Source organism: Canis lupus, chromosome 18 (assembly GCF_011100685.1).
Source record: "Canis lupus familiaris isolate Mischka breed German Shepherd chromosome 18, alternate assembly UU_Cfam_GSD_1.0, whole genome shotgun sequence".
Lineage (NCBI taxonomy): Eukaryota > Metazoa > Chordata > Mammalia > Carnivora > Canidae > Canis > Canis lupus.
This window is the reverse complement of record NC_049239.1, coordinates 49,863,158-49,880,828: the sequence shown is the minus strand read 5'-3', so window position 1 is coordinate 49,880,828 and position 17,671 is coordinate 49,863,158. Positions and strand designations below refer to the sequence as shown.

At 42.0% G+C, this 17,671-nt stretch overlaps 1 protein-coding gene across 22 annotated transcripts in view; it reads left to right on the top strand.

Annotated features, from left to right (window-relative positions):
• Window positions 1-17,671, top strand: part of PPP6R3 (protein phosphatase 6 regulatory subunit 3) — a 144,962-nt gene that overhangs the window by 54,478 nt on the left and 72,813 nt on the right. For 20 of the 22 annotated variants that reach the window (XR_005373582.1, XR_005373583.1, XR_005373581.1 and 17 more), the window contains one exon: window positions 13,120-13,352. Coding sequence is in view for 10 of the 22 variants with exons in the window: in XM_038563695.1 (XP_038419623.1) it covers window positions 13,126-13,352 (227 nt within the window). In the remaining 12 variants the exon portion in view is untranslated. Of the gene's footprint in view, window positions 1-13,119; window positions 13,353-17,671 lie in introns of those variants that run through there. The other 2 variants (XM_038563686.1, XM_038563693.1) reach the window with 1 other exon arrangement.

Sequence of the window (17,671 nt, the reverse complement as noted above, 5' to 3'; positions counted from 1 at the left end):
TGTTTACCCAGTAAACATCTGGAACGTTGTGTAATCTTTTCATTTTCTTGTTGAGGCCCCATGTCAGCGCCAATAAAGCCATGCCTTTTATATCAAATGGACTTGAGAAGAGATTTATGAAGCAGCACGGCCATCACTTAGTATTGCCTTCCTTTCCTGAAGGAGACAACCATCTAGGCTTTGGCCAGAGTTCCTTCAGGCTTGGGGCATTGTGTATGTTCACAGCCACAACCTTTAGCCTCATCTTTTTTTTTTTTTTTTTTTTTTTAAATGTTTATTTATTTATGATAGTCACACACACAGAGAGAGAGAGAGAGTGGCAGAGACACAGGCAGAGGGAGAAGCAGGCTCCATGCACCGGGAGCCCGACGTGGGATTCGATCCCGGGTCTCCAGGATCGCGCCCCGGGCCAAAGGCAGGCGCTAAACCGCTGCGCCACCCAGGGTTCCCTTTAGCCTCATCTTTAATGAGTTCTTGCTGTAACTACTCACACATCATCTATATTTTTCACTCATTGGCTCTCATTTTATGTTTGGGACCTATAAATAATAGTATAAAAGAGCTTTAAGATAGAAAGCTAGTTCTTTTATCCCCGGTGATGAGTCTCTTTGCGTGGTCATCTCTTTAGGTACCACGTGGTTGGCAGTCTCTTCCTCCTTCCAGAACAGGGTGTGGTATTGCCTGGCAGAAGGTGATTTGCCTAGGAAGGCTACAGTAGGATTAGATCTTCCATGGTCCTAGACAAGATTCATCTGACTTTATTCTGAGGTTGCTTTGTTTTTAGTCACATCAGAATATGACTTAATGTTGAGCTTCAGTCAGCTAAAATCTTTGGACCTACTTCCGTCTAACTTGACCAGCTCTTTCTAGCTTATGCCTCGGTTCTTCTGTCACTGCTCTATTGCCAGGGCCTTCCCCTGTAGCTGCAGACTTCAGAACTGTTCTGTGCTGTGCCAGGTGACTGCTGCCTCTTTTTGTTTGTTTGTTGTAGTTTTATGGTTTTATTAACACAAATACAACGTGCACATGAGCTGTCTATTCATTTTCTTTGCTCTGCAGCCTGGCATTGGGATTGGTGGTTCTGATGGCCAGCTGAGCCACCCTTTGTACAGTGACTTTGTGGTTCTTGGAGAAGACATGTGAGCAATCTCTGCACAGTGAAATTGGTTGCACATCAGCAGCACTTCAAACTCCTTGATGTTGTGGACTATGAACTTTTGGAAGCCGCTGTATTGTCTTGTTGCTCCCATAACCAGTGTAGGACATCAAAAGCTTGTCCTTGAATCTTCGGTATACCCTCCTGCCAGTGCTTCTGGGTTTCTGCCAGTTGAATTTAATTTTGACATATCAGTCTGATTTGTGCTGGTTAAACTTACTGATCTTTTTAATGATATTGGGCTTCCCTAGAGGTCTGAGGGCAGCTCTAATGCTGGACAGGAGGCGGCTGCTGCCTCCACAGGCAGCACTGGGGAAGAGAGCAGCAGCCACCCTCTTGCTCTCCAGTTATATGTTGTTTCTGTCTGATGTTTGATGCCAATTTGTTGATTCTCCTACTGGCTTTTAGAGATTCAGAGAATCCTGGAGCTTGAGATGAAAAATCCGCTGTTAGAGCCCATAAGAATTTTCTGATGTGACTTTGATGGTATCACCCTCTCTTATCCTTGCTTGTTTGCATGTGCAGTCTCTCCCCACTCTCTGCCCCCACCCCCCCCATGGGTGTACATACACAATACCTAGATGCAGCTGGGTTTTTGCCTTCATTCTTTTGATCTCAGGCTTCTGGCAAGAACTTGGTCACCATGGTGTCCCCCTAATTACTTGTCTTTTTTTCTTCCCAACCCCTCAGTCTCACTTTGAAAAGATTCACAAACCTTGTTCCTAGTAAAGTGTTATGCTTTACATATACTTAGACTAAAGTTTTTGAAATTGTGGAAATTATGCATAGAAATGCATATACAGGGACACCCAGGTGGTTCGGTGGTTGAGTGTCTGCCTTTGGCTCAGGTTATGATCCTGGGGTCCTGGGATCAAGTTCTGCATCAGCCTCCCCACAGGGAGCCTGCTCTCCCCTCTGTCTCTGCCTTTCTCTGTGTCTCTCATGAATAAATAAATAAAATCTTAAAAAAAAAAAGAAATGCATATACATTTGCGTTTTCATGATACTTTGTACAGGAACGCATTACTTGATTTAATGCGGACCAGGTGACAGAAAAAAGACTGGGTTTTCCCTAGCAGTTGGCTTTTTTTTTTTTTTTTTTTTTTTTTTATTTTTTATTTTTAGCAGTTGGCTTTTTAATGTAAAAGTGAAGTAGCTGATGACATTGCAGCATGTGCCCTGCCCAGCCTCTGAGTGCTAGATTTGGAGTGAGCTCCAATATGGGGGTGATGTTTGCTTTCTGAGGGTCATGTATTTCCCAGGCAGCTCAGAATTCCAAAGGCAAGCCATAAATTTGTATCATCTGATACCACAAAGTATAGCCACGATTGAAGAAAACATGAAAATCGGGTTTTGCAGAGGCAGAATCATGGTTGATGCTGGAAGAAGAGAGGTAGTTTAGTGGGAAATCTTTAGGGGATGCTTTGGTTTTCAGAGTGGAGGCTGTTGCAGGGCTCTCCAACTTCTGTGGGTTCTGATAGAGGCTTCTGGATGGGTTGCTCACTCTTAGGCTTCTCTGTCTCCAGTACATCTGCTGCATTGTAGACAGTTCGTATATAAAGTACACATCTGACGCTGCTTATTTGCCTCTTCTTACTGGATTCTCCCGCTTATGTCTTCCCATGCACAGTTCTGCTCTGTCCCACCTTCATGGCCTTGTCTTTAGCACCCCCTCCCTGCCCCATATTTCAGTCACACCCAAAACCTTGGCCATACCCAGAACAGGTTAGACCTCTCCCTCTCTTCACCTTTGTAGGATTCCAGCCTCTGTTGAAAGCATACCTGCCATGGCTTAAATATCATCTCCTCTATGTGTGTCACTTTCCTCTGCTTCTGCTCAGAATGATTTCTTTCCATATGTTATTAAAATATGTTGCTTTGTCTTTTCTGTAGATATTTTAATATATGTTTATCTTAGTTAAAACTCACCAGTTCTCTTTCTCTCTGCTTCTGCAGCAAGCCTATGGTGCTCTGTAGTGTACTTTTTCAGGGCCCTTTGAGACCTGGTCTTGATGCCTAAGCTTATCTTTGAGCCTTTTCAGTGGCATTTATTATCAGGGCTTTCTCCCTGCCATGACTTTCCTGAAGCTACTAGAAACCTGTCCTATTCTCCGTGCTTGCAGGCTTATGTTTACTAGCCTGGAATACTTTTTGCTATAGCATCACTTATGGAACTCTACCTGTCTTTTGAGCCTCATATATAAGGAAGTCTTTTCTGGTCAAGTTCCCCTCTGTTGAGCTCTCTTTCTACAGAATAAGCTTGGAGTTGATACCTCTCATTCTGTGTTTCTTTCTTTTTCTTTTTCTTTTTCTTTTTTTAGTTTTATTGTATTTTTCGAGGGGGTAGGGACCATTTATCATGTTATTCCTATATTCAGAGTATCTGCTGGTTGATATAACACATAATAAATGGAGTTGGCTCCTTTATTTATTACTCTCAAAAAACCCTGAAATATCAAAGAAATTACAAAGTAAAACTGAAAATGATTCTGGAATATCTGAGTGGTATAAAGGTGATTACTTGTGACATGTTCTTTGAAGAATCCGTTGCAAAGCAAACTCTGGTCCAGAGTTTGTATTGCCCTTTCCTCTAAGGAAATATGTATCTCTAAGAGACACTCTGGTCTTTGATTTAATTAGTCCAGTCTTTGAGGGCTGGGGAGGGCAACTGTAGGAAACGGAGGAGCAGCTGTTGTGTGGACTTTCTAGTCCTTTGTGATATTTTTCCTTGGTACTGAGTGAGAGCTGTCTCTCAGAGTCTAGCTCTTAACTCTTTTCATTGTGTTCCGTGTTTCTGCCTTTTTGTGTGAAAGTTGGAACGTTTGCCTAGGCATTCAGCTTTGTGAGGAGGAAGTTTATTGTTAATGTGTAGCACAGAAGTAACCTTCTTTCAGATGACACTGCATGGTCCTATTTATAGGTGCTTTGCTCTCTGTCCCCTTCTTGTGGCATGCTGCTTTCATTGTACCAAGTGAGCAACCACCTGCCCTCCTTGAGCCCAGCACTTCCCCATTTGGGTCTTGTCATATGCTGCCCAACTAAGTTCTCCCAATACCTGAGTTCAAGCCCAGGGAAGGGAGTCCTGATACTCCAGGTGTCCGGATGCTGGCAGGAGTAGGTGAGCCAGTATGAGCAGCCTTTCAGCAGCTTGATTTGTCCAATACATCCTGTTCCCACGCTGCTTGTAAACTTGACCAGAGGTGTGGGGTAACTGTCTGCTGCCGTGGAATAAGCAAGTTGTTTTCAATCTAAATGTGGGCTGTGAAGGTTCAGTGTACTCCCAAGATGATAGGGAATCTAGTGGCTTTTTTTTTTTTTTTACATTGATGAAACATCATTGTTTCCATATTTGAGTGACCTAGGCATTTTTTTCTTCTTTATAATATATATATATTTTAAAATTTATTTAGGGGCACCTCAGTGGCTCAATCGGTTAAGCATCTCCCTTCAGCTCAGGTCAAGATCCTGGGTTCTGGGATTGAGCCCTGTATTGGGCTCCTTGCTCAGCAGGGAGCCTGCTTTTCCCTCTCCCTCTGCCTCTTCCCTCCTTGCTTATGTTCTCTCTCACACTTACTCTTTCTCTCTCAAATAAATATATAAAATCTTTTTTAAAAAAGATTTATTTATTCATTTTGTGGGGGAGAGGGCCAGAAGGACAGGGAGAAAGAATCTTCAAGCCGATTTGGGGTTTGATTCCGTGACCTATAAGATTATGACCTGAGCTGAAAGCAAGAATCACATGCCCAACTGACAGAGCTACCCAGGCACCCCTATATTTTTGAGTTAGCTTAGAAAATTACACATGCCTGGTTTACAATTTGGTGGATTATACTAAAACCAGCTAGCCCTTCATTGTTTTAAGGTGAACCATGTGAAAACTTCCCTTTAATTCCTACAAACATTTCTAGATATTAGAGGCTGAAAAACAGTGACCTACTTTTTTTAAGTTGAAGAATGTCCAAGTTGCTTTACATATCTAAGAATAAATGCGATTTCTCATGTATGTTTACATTTTAGAAGAAGGGAAGAACGTGGCCCATAACCTCTCCTCACTGACCCCACATTGGCCCTATGTGGAAAAGGTGGTTAACTGTTGACTTTGGCTGTGGAAGGAGATTGGGGGGAGGGTGTTATTTTAGTACGAGAGGAGAAACTTTGAATCGTAATTGTAGTAATATATAATTAGAACTGTTTTTGTCCGGTACAGCAACCACTGGCCATATATGAGTCTTAAGCATAAAATATGGCTGGTCCAAATTGAGATGTGCTGTAAGTGTAAAATACACACAGATTTTGAAGACTTAATACCAAAAGAATTACATGTTGAGATAATAATGTTTGGGTATATGAGGTTAAATAAAATATACTATTAACATTTATGTAGTCAGTTTCTTTTACTTTTTTGATGTGGCTGCTAGAAAATTTAAACTTACACATGTCTCACATTATGGCTCTCGCTAGATAGTTTGTTAGACGGGGGTCATGTTAGCCAGTAGGCAGAGCCAGGGGCCTGGGAGGAATGCACCCCCTGAGGTGCATGGGGGTTTGAACTTTGACAGTATGTGCTTGTATGTCTTTGTTGAGATCATGAAAAATCTGTTACAAATACTCCCTTCATAGTACAAATAAAATAGAAAAAAATATTAAAAATTTAAAACATTTAGTTTATAGAGTTAAGTCTTTTCCTTTGTGTTGTCTTGGACATAAGCAGCTGCTCCTTTTCTCTTTGTCGCTTGTACTCTGTATATTGAAGTCAAACTGGAAGACGTTAGCAAATATTTACTTAGGACATGAGATCTTGGCAATTCCAGTGGGGCCAGTGATAAAATGGTGTGGACAGGCTGTCTTCATGCATGTGCCACCAATGTGGTCTCAGGGCCCCACGCCCAGAAGTGTTTGCTTTCGTGCCCAGCTGTTTTTCATAAGCTCAGAAATTCTAAATAAATTTGGAATCTTTTTTTGAATGTTTTGCCCTGGGCCTAGCCAACAGTTCATAGTAGTGTATGGTGGGGGTTTTATGGCAGCTTCTCCTGCTTAGGTAGAACGGTTAAGCACAGTTCATGGGAAATAGGAGATTTTGAGTTTTAAGTTAACACTCTTTGTCATTCCCTCAGTTTACTTCTATCATTTGTAGGGAGGACAATCAGCAGTTTCTCCCTTCAGAGTGCTACTAGTTTATCTTTCACCATGTTTGTCTCATTTTTTCTGGGCTCCTGTTAGAAAGTGATACAGTGTGTTATGTTTTACATCTGTTATATTGAAAAAACCCTACTAATATCAGCCTGTCCACAGGGAGTTTCTGAAATAAATAACATAGTCACCTGTTTGCATCATATGCCTTTTTCTTTTTCTCATGGTTATGTAAGCATTTTGAATGTGTGTATTGCAATTTGTTGCAAATGATCAGCAATAGTTTAAACCCAGGGCAGCAGTAACAGCAGCATCTGGGAACTTAATAGAGATGCACAATCCCTGGTTTACTGAATCTGAATCTGAGACTGTGTTTTAATAAGACCCTTAGGTGTTTCCTGTGCTCATGAAAATTTGGGAAGCACTGGTTTAAACACCTCACACACTTCTGTGGGGGGCATGCTTATTGCACATGGAACTTCCAGTGGTCGAAGTGCATGTGTGTTCCAGCTCCCATACCAGGCCTTTCTCAGTGACTCTTCACAACCAGTTTGCTGTGTGAGGATACTGAGATTTAGAGAGGTATGGTTGCTTTCCCAAGGCTTTGGGACCAGCCAGTAGTGGAACCAGCATGGGAAGCCAGGTCATCTTAGATGCTTAACAGTCCTCGCAAGCCTGGGAGGGAAATGCTGTTTATTTGGTGAAGGCAAGTGATTGTAAGTGGTTTACATATGCCACCATTGGGCCCCTATTGAATATATTCTCCTGGCAGCGCCCTGGAAAATTCTACGGAGGGTCTGATATTCTTGTCATACCTCTTATAGATAGCTTAACACAGTTCCTATTGTCATAGACAGGGTATACCTTTTCTTCCAGAAATAAAGTGTCACTGCTTAATTGCTTTGAAATAAAGGTAGCATGGCTCAGAATTTGCTTCCAAGAAGGAATATATTTCAATAATCTTAGAGGACCTTTAATTAAAGTGGTTGATGTGAGCTGCATAGGTTTATGGATCCTTTGGTCCTGTTTTGTGAATGTAAGATGGTAATTTTACCTGTGTCTTTAGTTCTGGGGAATACAGAGCACAGTTGAGGCCATCTGTGGCAAGCTGATGGGTCACTCCCCAATGACTCGCCTACCTGACCCTCAGCTGTTTTAGAGAAAACCCTGCTTTCAAGCTACTTAATCCAATTTATAAAACAACTCTAAAGGGACACGTGGATGGCGCATTCAGTTGGGCATCTGAGTCTTGGTTTAGGCTCAAATCATGATATCAGGGTTGTGAGATCAAGCCCATGTTGAGCTCCATGCTCACTGCGGAGTCTGCTTTAGACTCTCTCTCCCTCTTCTTCTGCTCCTCCCCACCATGCTCAATCTCTCTCTCTCTCTCTTTCAGATAAGTAAAAATCTTAAAAAAATAAAATAAAATAAAATCCTAAAGAAACAAAACGACTCTAGGATTTTGAAGGAAACTGGCAGGTTCTCTAGTTTTAGTTACTGTTTCCCTCTTGTTAATAGAAAAGCCCATGATTTGGTTTACTGTAAGAAATTGTATTCCCTTTTCTCCCTAAATCCTATTCAGGTATAGCTAGGATATGAATTTTAAAGTGTATTTATGTTAAACTAAAAACTAGCTGTTGAAGTGCTGGCTCCTTTCAGCTTTTCTGGGTATCGTAGTTGTATTTTTGCAAGGTCTCTATTTTACCTCAGGGCTTTGGTTGAACTTTGTAACCGTTAGTTCATACCTAGCTTATTTCTACTTCAAAGGGCACAAATAGAAGCTAGGGTAACTAACTTACTGGGGCCATTCATTTCCAGTTGATTTGCTGTTTGGCCAAAAGATAAAATACATAATGTTTGCTTAAGGAGTCTACTGTGGCTTTATTTTATTTTTAAGTTTATAACATACCAAGTTTAAAGAAAGTGCACTGTAGAAATGCATATTTCAAAGTGTTCTGATTTTAAAAATGCTAATCTAATTCAGGATGGTGGAAAATGAAAGGACCTAGGCATTTTAAAAGAGTTGCTAAAAAATTCCTGTTCTCGTGCTTAAATAAGTATAATAAAATAAGAAGTCATAGGCTTGGGGTTTTGAGAAGCTGGCTGGTCAGGTAGGATACACTACTAGAACACACAGACCAGGTGTGTGATGGCTCACCACAGCACAGCCTGCTGGAGGCTTTCTCCCAGGTGGTGATTTGGGGATGTAGAGGCACCTTCCATCTTTTGGCTTTGCCATCCCTTAGAACCTTTTTTATCTTGGGCATCCAGCCAGATGCAGAGGAGAAGGCATGGAGGTTTTTATGGTTCATGGCACACTGGGGAAGACATTGTCATGTGTTAATACCTACCTTCCCAAGAAATTGGGAATGTGGTCTGGGTAAGCGCCTGGGGAAAGGAGAGTGGGTCTCTAGGTATCTGGCCCAGCACCATGTGACTGCACTTTGCCAGATGGCCTGCAAAGACCCAGGGTGGATGCCCATGTAGGCTCAGAGATAGCAGAAAGGAAAGAAAATTAACATTAGTGAGAACCTGATTTCCTCCTGAGCAAGGGATGCTAAACTTCTTCTGTAAAAGACCAGGTAGTAAATATTTCAGGCTCTGTGGGCCACTTTTGGTCTCTGCTGCACATTCTTCTCTTTTCCTAAAACAACACTTTAAAAATATCTAAACCGTTCTTAGCATGCCGGCTGTGGGCTGGATTTGGTCTGTGGGCTGCAGTTGGCCAACTCCTGCTCTTATTTCATCATGGCTAATTACCTGTCTTCTTATAAATCCAGTATGTATGTATGTATTTATTTATGTTTTATTTTATTTTATTTATTTATTCATGAGAGACAAAGAGAGAGAAAGGCAGAGACACAGGCTGAAGGAGAATCAGGCTGCCTATGGGAAGCCTGATGTGGGGGAATCCATCCCAGGACCCCGGGATCATGACCTGAGTCAAAGGCAGACGCTCAACCACTGAGCCACCCAGGCGTCCCTAAATCCAGTATTTAATGAGTTACCTTTATAAGGTTGAAATTTGGAGAGTCAGTTTTTGCTTGCAGTACGTCGATGTGATTATATTCTGACCCATAATTGAGGAGTATGGACTTTCTATTTGTGGACATTTATAGTTTCCGCTTGACGGATGTGAGTGTATATCTTGTTTATAACTAGCCAGTTGCAAGGTCTTGATAATCAGCTTTGCTTTTTTGTAATTGATTTCTTAGTATTTTTCATTATATTTTTGCCTTTCTATATGGGATTACAAAAAATAAAAAAGGTATAGTATTTTATTTCTTAAAGATTGATTTATTTTGAAGAGGGTATGAGCAGGGTGGACGGGGTAGAGGGAAAGAGAGAGCAGCAGACTTCCAGCAGAGCACGAAGCCCGATGTCAGAAGCAGGGCTCCATCCCAGGACCCTGAGATCATGACCTGAGCTGAAGTCAAGGCAGTCACTCAGGTGCTCAGAGCCGCCCAGGTGCCTGAAAATGGCATACCACTTTATTTATTTATTAAAGATTTATTTACTTATTTTCGAGCGTGGGTGCAGGGGAGGGTGCAGAGGGGAAGGGAGAGGGACAAGCCTACTGGCTCTGAGCACGGAGCCCAACCCCCAGCTGGATCTCAAAACCCTGAGATCATGACCTGAGCTGAAACCAAGAGTCAGACATGTAACCAACTCTGCCATCCAGGCGCCCTTAAAAAAAAGCATACTACTCATTTAGAGACCTAATTAAAAAAAAAATACTTTGGGCTGAATTATTAACTGTGTCCAGTATTCTGAATTCAGGTGGAGAGACTGTTCTATTAGATTATCAGAAATTTGATTTACAGACCAAAATAAGCACAGTCTGACCTGATGTCAGTGGAGCGTGGGAAAGTATTTGAATACACCTGGTAGCTTTTCAGTCAGTGACTTTGCTAAAGTATTTAAAATAAGTAAAATGGGGATCCCTGGGTGGCGCAGCGGTTTGGCGCCTGCCTTTGGCCCAGGGCGCGATCCTGGAGACCCGGGATCGAATCCCACGTCTGGCTCCCGGTGCATGGAGCCTGCTTCTCCCTCTGCCTGTGTCTCTGGCTCTGTCTCTCCTTCTCTCTCTCAAGAATAAATAAATAAAATCTTTAAAAAAAAAAAATAAAATAAAATAAAATAAAATAAGTAAAATGAACTCTTCTGTCCATTTGTAGACATCTCAGGATCAAAATTTCCATGGTTGACTTTGAAGGCAAGGTGTACTGACATGGATGGTGAGGGTTTGGCAGTTCTTTCAGGTGCTTTGTTCCTTAAGCTGACCTGGAGCTCCAGCATCTGTCTTAGGTGCCTGTATCTATCTACTCTTAAAGACTGTGGATTAGTATGTGCCTAGAGTCCAAATACGGCCTGTGACTCGTGTGCTGTGTCTTGTGTCTGTGTGTGAACACAGCTGTTTGCGTCCTCATACACTTCAGTAGCAAGGAGGAGGCAGAGGGGTAGAGTGTGCTGTTTTTAGGATTTGCAGTTTAAACTCCCAGATAAATGAGCCACGTTGCTCCGCCAGAAGTGTTGTAGTCTGTGCTGACAGCGTTACTTTGGAAAGCTGCTTTTTTTCCTCCTTTGGAATTAGCTCTTGCTATCCTTGTGTCTTTTTTTTTTCCCTTGTCGTCAGTTTTATGAGGATAAAATGGCATAATAACGTCTCTTTTGTTTGTTTCCCATCTTCCCCAATCTGAAAACCAAAAAAAGCATTTATGGTTTTATTTATTTCCGCCATCCTTTTCCCTGAAGTTCCTTTCTTGTTAGGGATATATCACCTTTGTCCTTCTTCCCTTAGAAGTAGAAGTAGATTGCTCCTCTGTTTGAAGCATACATTTCAGTCCTTCACTACCACAAGTGTTACAGTGCCAGTGAGCACTCTGCCTGTTCCTGGTCTTGAAGGCGAGAGGCCTGGCATGTGGGTGGTTGCTGACCATGCTGGGAATTGTGACATTGCTTTTTTAGCATGTTATGTACATAGTTAGTGGCCTAATCATTAAGAAAAGAGATGGCTGTGCCTCACACTTGTGTCATCTACTGAGCTTTGTGGGCAGTGTGTCCACATGCAGGTTCCTCTGGAGGGAGGCATTGTCAGTCTGGTTTAGGTGAACTGTCAGAGTACCTTCTCATCCCTAACTGTGGCTTCCTGTTGCTTCCTGATGGAAGCATATTGCCATATGTGTCTTTTGAAACATTTAAAGATCTTTTTTTTTTTTTTTTGAAGCAGAGACAACTTTTATAACACCATATTTCATAATCTTACCTAAAACTTGTTCCCTTAAGGAGTCCTTTTTTTCCTCTTTTTTTAGATTCCTTAAAACTTTGCCTATATTTTAAACTCTGTGATTGTATACTTAATAGTGAAGTCATATATACTTCTACACGTCCTTACGTGACCTGCTGTGGCATGTAGTCTTCTATTCCTGGATCAATCAGTATGACTGGCTGTATAAATAAAATTTGCCCTCCATGATGTCTAATTTTTAAAATATTATTTTGAACAAATGTTAATGAAAATGCTAAATCAGGATTATATTCCTACTTGATCTCCTAATACGGATGATTTAAACAAATACTTCTCAAAGTGTGTGTGTGCTCTACATAGGTTATGAGCTTTGCAGCTTCCTTTCTTCTACCTAGGCTCTTCCAGCAAAGGATTTTACTTGAGCACAGGTGGATATTAACATGTATTTGGTGATAATGGTAACAGGAGCCACTACACTGAGTGAATAGTAAAGCTGCAGTTGATCTGTAGATTTGGGGGTTACTTGAAGTATGTATGTGTGTTACCAAAGCCTGGGTCAGAAATTCTGCAGTGAGCATGGTGGACAGATAATGACTTGTGTGGCTAGTCCCATCCCTGATCAGGACTTCAGTTACATGCTGTCAGCTTTTCATGTGTTGCTCAAAAGTAGCGTTTGAAAGTGTCTTGTGGCTGCTGTAGATTACATAGTGACTCCTGTGCTTCCTAATTCCAGTTGTAACCAGTAAGGACTTTCTGTAACTCTTTAACTTGAAGAAAACAAACTTTGTGTTCTCACTATTGAGGAAGGGTGGGAGGAAGAGGAAGGAAGAGTATGCACGTGGTCCTGTTCATGTCCAGTGGTTTTCCTGATAGCTAAGGATGTTGGTTTCCCTCATTTCTCAAGAATTATGTTCCATTTGTTTAGTTTCTTTATTAAGAATGGGACAGATTTTATCATTTTATGACCTTTAGACTTTTCAGCTGTGAAAGTGTTCTCAGTGGTTGAAGGTAACTGGTTTGTGATGATGATTTATTTAATTCTTTGGTATTCTGAAGAATACTATGTACTTAGATCACAGTACTTGTTGTTTGTTGCTTGAATATATTACTTCTGTGTAAGCATGTGTTCTTCAAATGTAAGAAAGGGTTTACTTTCTTCCTTTCCCAGCGTTAAATTCTTTTTTTTTTTTAAAGTATTGGGGCTCGAATTCATGGCCGTGAGATCAAGACCTGAGCTGAGATCAAGAGTCAGACACTTACCTGACTGAGCCATCCAAGCACCCCTCCCAGGGTTAAATTCTCAACAAAGTGTGGATGGGTTAATTTCGTAGGTTAAAATCATCCCAAGTTTAAGCATTCTTTCATCATTTTTAAGTCAAAAATTTTTGTTAATAAAACTATTTTCTGAGAAGGAAAAGTCCTGTTGATTTTACTCCTTTACAAAGTGTTTTAAATATGTTCAATATGACACATTTTACTTATGTGACTCAAGTTGGCATTATAGACTGTAAAATTCAACTGAAATTTGAAAAATTAATATGTGAAGTTGAAATTTTATTTGAAATACTCTCTGCATTTTGTTTAGACCAGCATGTTTTGGAAATTTGATCTTCATTCATCATCCCACATAGACACACTTCTAGAAAGAGAAGATGTAACACTGAAGGAGTTAATGGATGAGGAAGATGTTTTACAGGAATGTAAAGCTCAGAACCGCAAACTTATAGAGTTTCTGTTAAAAGCAGAATGTCTCGAAGATTTAGTCTCATTCATTATAGAAGAACCACCTCAAGACATGGATGAAAAGATCAGATACAAGTAAGAAAATTCAATCTTTTCTTTAGGGTGGGACTGAAGTGAAGTGGGGGTAGAATATTACTCTTGTTATCCAGCAATTCCCCAGGGCTGTTGTAGACCATTTAGAGTGTTAAAATGGTCAAAAGTGACAGACTGAGTGGAGCATGTAATCCATTCTAGAACCATGTCCAGTGAATCACATGGTTTTTTAAAATGAGTGTTCTAAATTGCAGTCAGAAGGCTTTGTGGAAGGGCAAAGTGCTTTGTGAACAGTGATGGAAGTTTCTGAAAATAGTAAGACGCTTCAAGTAAGTATTTTCTCTTCTTTGCAAATAGGAAGATAGAAATTATGTGACTGTCCCAGATCACATGCCAAATCTAAGCCAGAGCTTGGGCTATGAAGACTATGGCTGATACAAGAAATTCTGACTTGTTAGCTTATGATAAGGGAATGGATCTTGATGAACATCAGCAGAGCTGAATTTAAGTAGCTAGTGCCTCGGATGACTGTAGCAGGTTTATGTCCTCCTTGCCAGTTTGCTCACAGTAGAACAGTAGTGGATGGGGCCCTTTATCACTGTCTCTTTCAACACTCGGACTACACATGTCTGGAAACTCTTAGTGAGCACTCCATGTGCATTGAAAGTATTGAAGTTTCAGTGAACTCTCTTTCTGTCTCCAACTCTAATTGAAATATTTGATACTTTCCCTCCTCCCCAGAAAATAGGACAGATTTAGGAACAAAAAGTCATTGATTATGCATTAAATAAACAATGGAATAGGGAGAATTAAGACTTTTAGTAGATCCCCCTGCCCCTTCCCCAGTCTGTTCCTCTTTTCAAATATCTTTTTCTTTCTTTGTGGGGAGAGTTTTGCTGTCAGAGAAATAATACTTATTAATGCTTTCAAGTGCTGGTGGCTTGGACTTTCAAGCAGGTGAGGTTATGTTCTTTGGCGGCCATTAAGATGGACATCTAGCATTAGCAACAGCATCCACGCAGATCAGTCCCCTAAAAAAGAAGAGGAAAGAAATGTGGCAGCAGGAATACTAGTGTACTCCCATCCCCCAGAAGACAGACACTTTGCTGTTTGGGAATTCCCTTCACGTGTGAGCCAGCACACGTGGGTGCTACTTGTCAAGGGGCTCATCCTAGTGGGAGCCATGTGCTGTGGGCTTTACATTGAGCCCACCTGGAGGGTTGTTGTATCCCCCTCTTAGAGAATGTGAGCCAAAGGACTTGCCCTTCTGGTGTCAGTTTTCTCACCAGCTGAATGAAGTTAATACCTCTTTAACTGGGAAGAATAGGCATACCACACCTTAGGGAAGGTGCTTATTTAACCAAAAAGTAGTCATGGCTTTTGTAGTATTGCCTTGCCAGTGGTTTTTTTTAATGAGTGTGTGTGTACTACCTTTGAAGTTGAGGGAACAGATGTGCCTCCCTGGACACACAGTCTTCTGGATGTCACCATTGTGAAGGAACATGACTTATGCTGGGCAGATGAGGTCTGTGCTACAGTTCTGGCCAAGATGGAGACACCAGCTGTGCGAGAGATACATGATATGCCTGGCTGGATACGCAGAGGGGTATTTCATATGGGATCTGAAAGCTTTTCAAGGTTGAGATTGACCTGTGGTCATCTCAGGAAATTTAGACTAGTGTTTATAGAGTCTGGGTGATAGAGTGATTGCTGTATTTTGTGAACCTCATAACTTTATTAGTTACACATGTGAACTGAACTCACACTGTTCTAAGTCAGTGATCATATACAGGGTATTAAACATTTGTCATTTTGCACTGATCTTTTTAATCATAATGACAGATCTCTCAGTTCCAAATAATATAGCAGAAATTTGAACTAAAAGAACTTTGAGAATAGGGCTCTAAGTAATATAATAAATCCTAAAGCTAAGGTGCTGTTGGTTGAGTCAAGGTTCCTACAGAGGGACTGCAGAGGAGGAGAGATAGGGGAGAAGAATAACCAGGAGGGACTGCCACCCTGAAAGCTAAGGGAAGCCAGGCTTCAGGACAGAGGGATGGACAGGTGGGTCGAGGGCCTGCTATTGACCGGACACATGACCATTGGCGCTTGCAACACAGAGCACGTGGCTCCATCAGTGTAGGTTTTCTGGAGTGCTGAAGGTGAAAGCCTGGCTGGAATGTCTTTCAGGAGAACTAGCGACAAAGCAGAGACAGCTCTTTCAAGAGTCTCCCAGAAAAAGAGCAGAGAGAGAAAGTGGGTGCTGTAGGCAGATGGGAATCAGTAAAGGTGTGGTGGTGTTTTTATCCCTGTGGGAAAAATAGTGGGACATTTATATGCTGATGAGAGCCATGCAGTACCGAGGGAAAAGAAGGAACAGGGAGTGGGACATCCAGGGATGTACTGTGCCTGAGTAGGTGGGAGGCCATGCAATCAAAAGGGCAAGTGGAGGGTGGCTTTAGGAGCAGAGTCAGCTCTGTGGGTAGGGAGGAGGAAGAGCCCAGATGTAGGTTGGTGTGCAGTTCTCTTCTGTTTGCTTCTGTGTTCTCACTACAGAGGAATTGAGGTCAGAGCATACAGTGGGGGAGGGGAGAAATGGAGGGGGTCTTTGGGTGTTTTAGAGCTAGTTTAATGTTTAGGAAAGAGAGAAGAGCCCCAGCCTGTCTGGAACCAGGACTGTGAACCTTACGTATAGGGCCCAGACCCTTTACATGTGCTTCTTTAGCTAGATCATATGTCTCAGTCACTGTGGGAAAATAGGTGAAAATTTCATAAAAAAGATATTGTAAATGCCCATGCTCTGTTCTGGACCTTGTGTGTCAGAATTTGGAGAACACTCTATGCATTTGGTTTGCAGCCTCACTTGAGGTCTACTGTCTTTTACCTGTGCTTTACTTGCCAGCAGTTTCAAATTGGGGCATTTGAGACAGTGCACCCCCTAGCCCCCTACAGCAGTATTTCAGAAGTTTTATAACTTAGAAAATACAGAGGAATAAAAACAGCTAGCTTTTGTTTATTCTAGGCCATCTTTTTCTCAGTATTTTGTGTTATCCTTCTCCATGAGGTAAAGGTTACTTTCTTAATTTTACAGACTTGAAAACTGAGGCCAGGAAGGTTAACTTGTCCAAGGTCATGCAGCTTGTAAATAGCAGGGACAGAGTCTGAATCTAGGTAGTGTGAGTCCAGAAGCCGCACCTGCAACCACTGCATTATCCTGCCCTGGCATAATGACAACTTTCTATTATGGCATCTTTGAGCCCACATATTTCATAAAGTAAGGAGGAAAGACTTTAATTTGACTGAGCCACAGAAGACAGCTATTTGATAATATGATCTTCATGCCCACACACCTGCCAGTTCTGTTGTCTTTCTTTTCCTTTCTCTTCCTCCCTACAAAGGTTCACTTGGGGACATTCTCATACTGTTACATCTTCCAGCCTCACACCAGACCCTCTTAGGGTCTACGGCCTTCTGGTCTGTGGCCAGTAGCCTCTTGAGCCAGTGGCCTCAGAGCAGGCAGCCCTTGCTTATCTTGGGTGCCTCAAAGGGTGTTGTCTCTATTTCAGACTACAGTCCTTGCCTCTCTCTTGTCATACAGCAATCTGTGGCTGTTTTGTCACCTTCCTGTCCAGCCAACCTTTGACTTGCCACTCCAGATGACTAGTTGGTACTGGATCCTGGCTGCTTGACAAGGAGGAAAAAAGAGCAGATAAATGAAATTGGGGGTGGTAGAGAATGTCATGTGGACCGGCCTTGGAGTCTGCCTTTGTTGCTGTTAAAAACGGAAGAGAGATTGTGGTAAAAGGAGTGAGTGGAGAAAATGGATCAGCTGTCTGGTTTTCAGAGAGAGAGAGAGCTCTGATGGTCAGAGGCAAGCATGATATAGGGGTGCAGGTATTTCCAGGGCTGTGGGGTCTGTGGAAGAGGTCTGTGACCCACAGCAGTGAGACCTATCAGTTGGGTAATCCCTGGAAGACCTTGGAAGGCTGGGAAGGCTGGCAGGAGAGCTTGTGTTTTGTACACAACTTTCCCATTTGGGTGACTCAGGCTGATGTCCTGTTCTCCAGTTCCCTATGTTAGAATATTTATTCTCTTATGGTGTAATATAGACTGAATACTTGATGAGCCCCCCAAAAGAGCTTTCTAGTACATTTGCAACTCCTGTGAAAATAGAGGTGGCTGATGGGTCTTGAAACCTGAATGTGTCTTAAGTAGTTAAGGAGGTACTGTGTTGTACTGTGTGTAGTGCAATTTCCTGGAAACCAGTGTCCCCTATGGTTGTCCTACCAGCTCTGCCACTTTCCTGCCAGAGCAGGCTGCTGGCTCTTACCTGCCTCATCTGGCCAGTCCTGTCCAAGAAG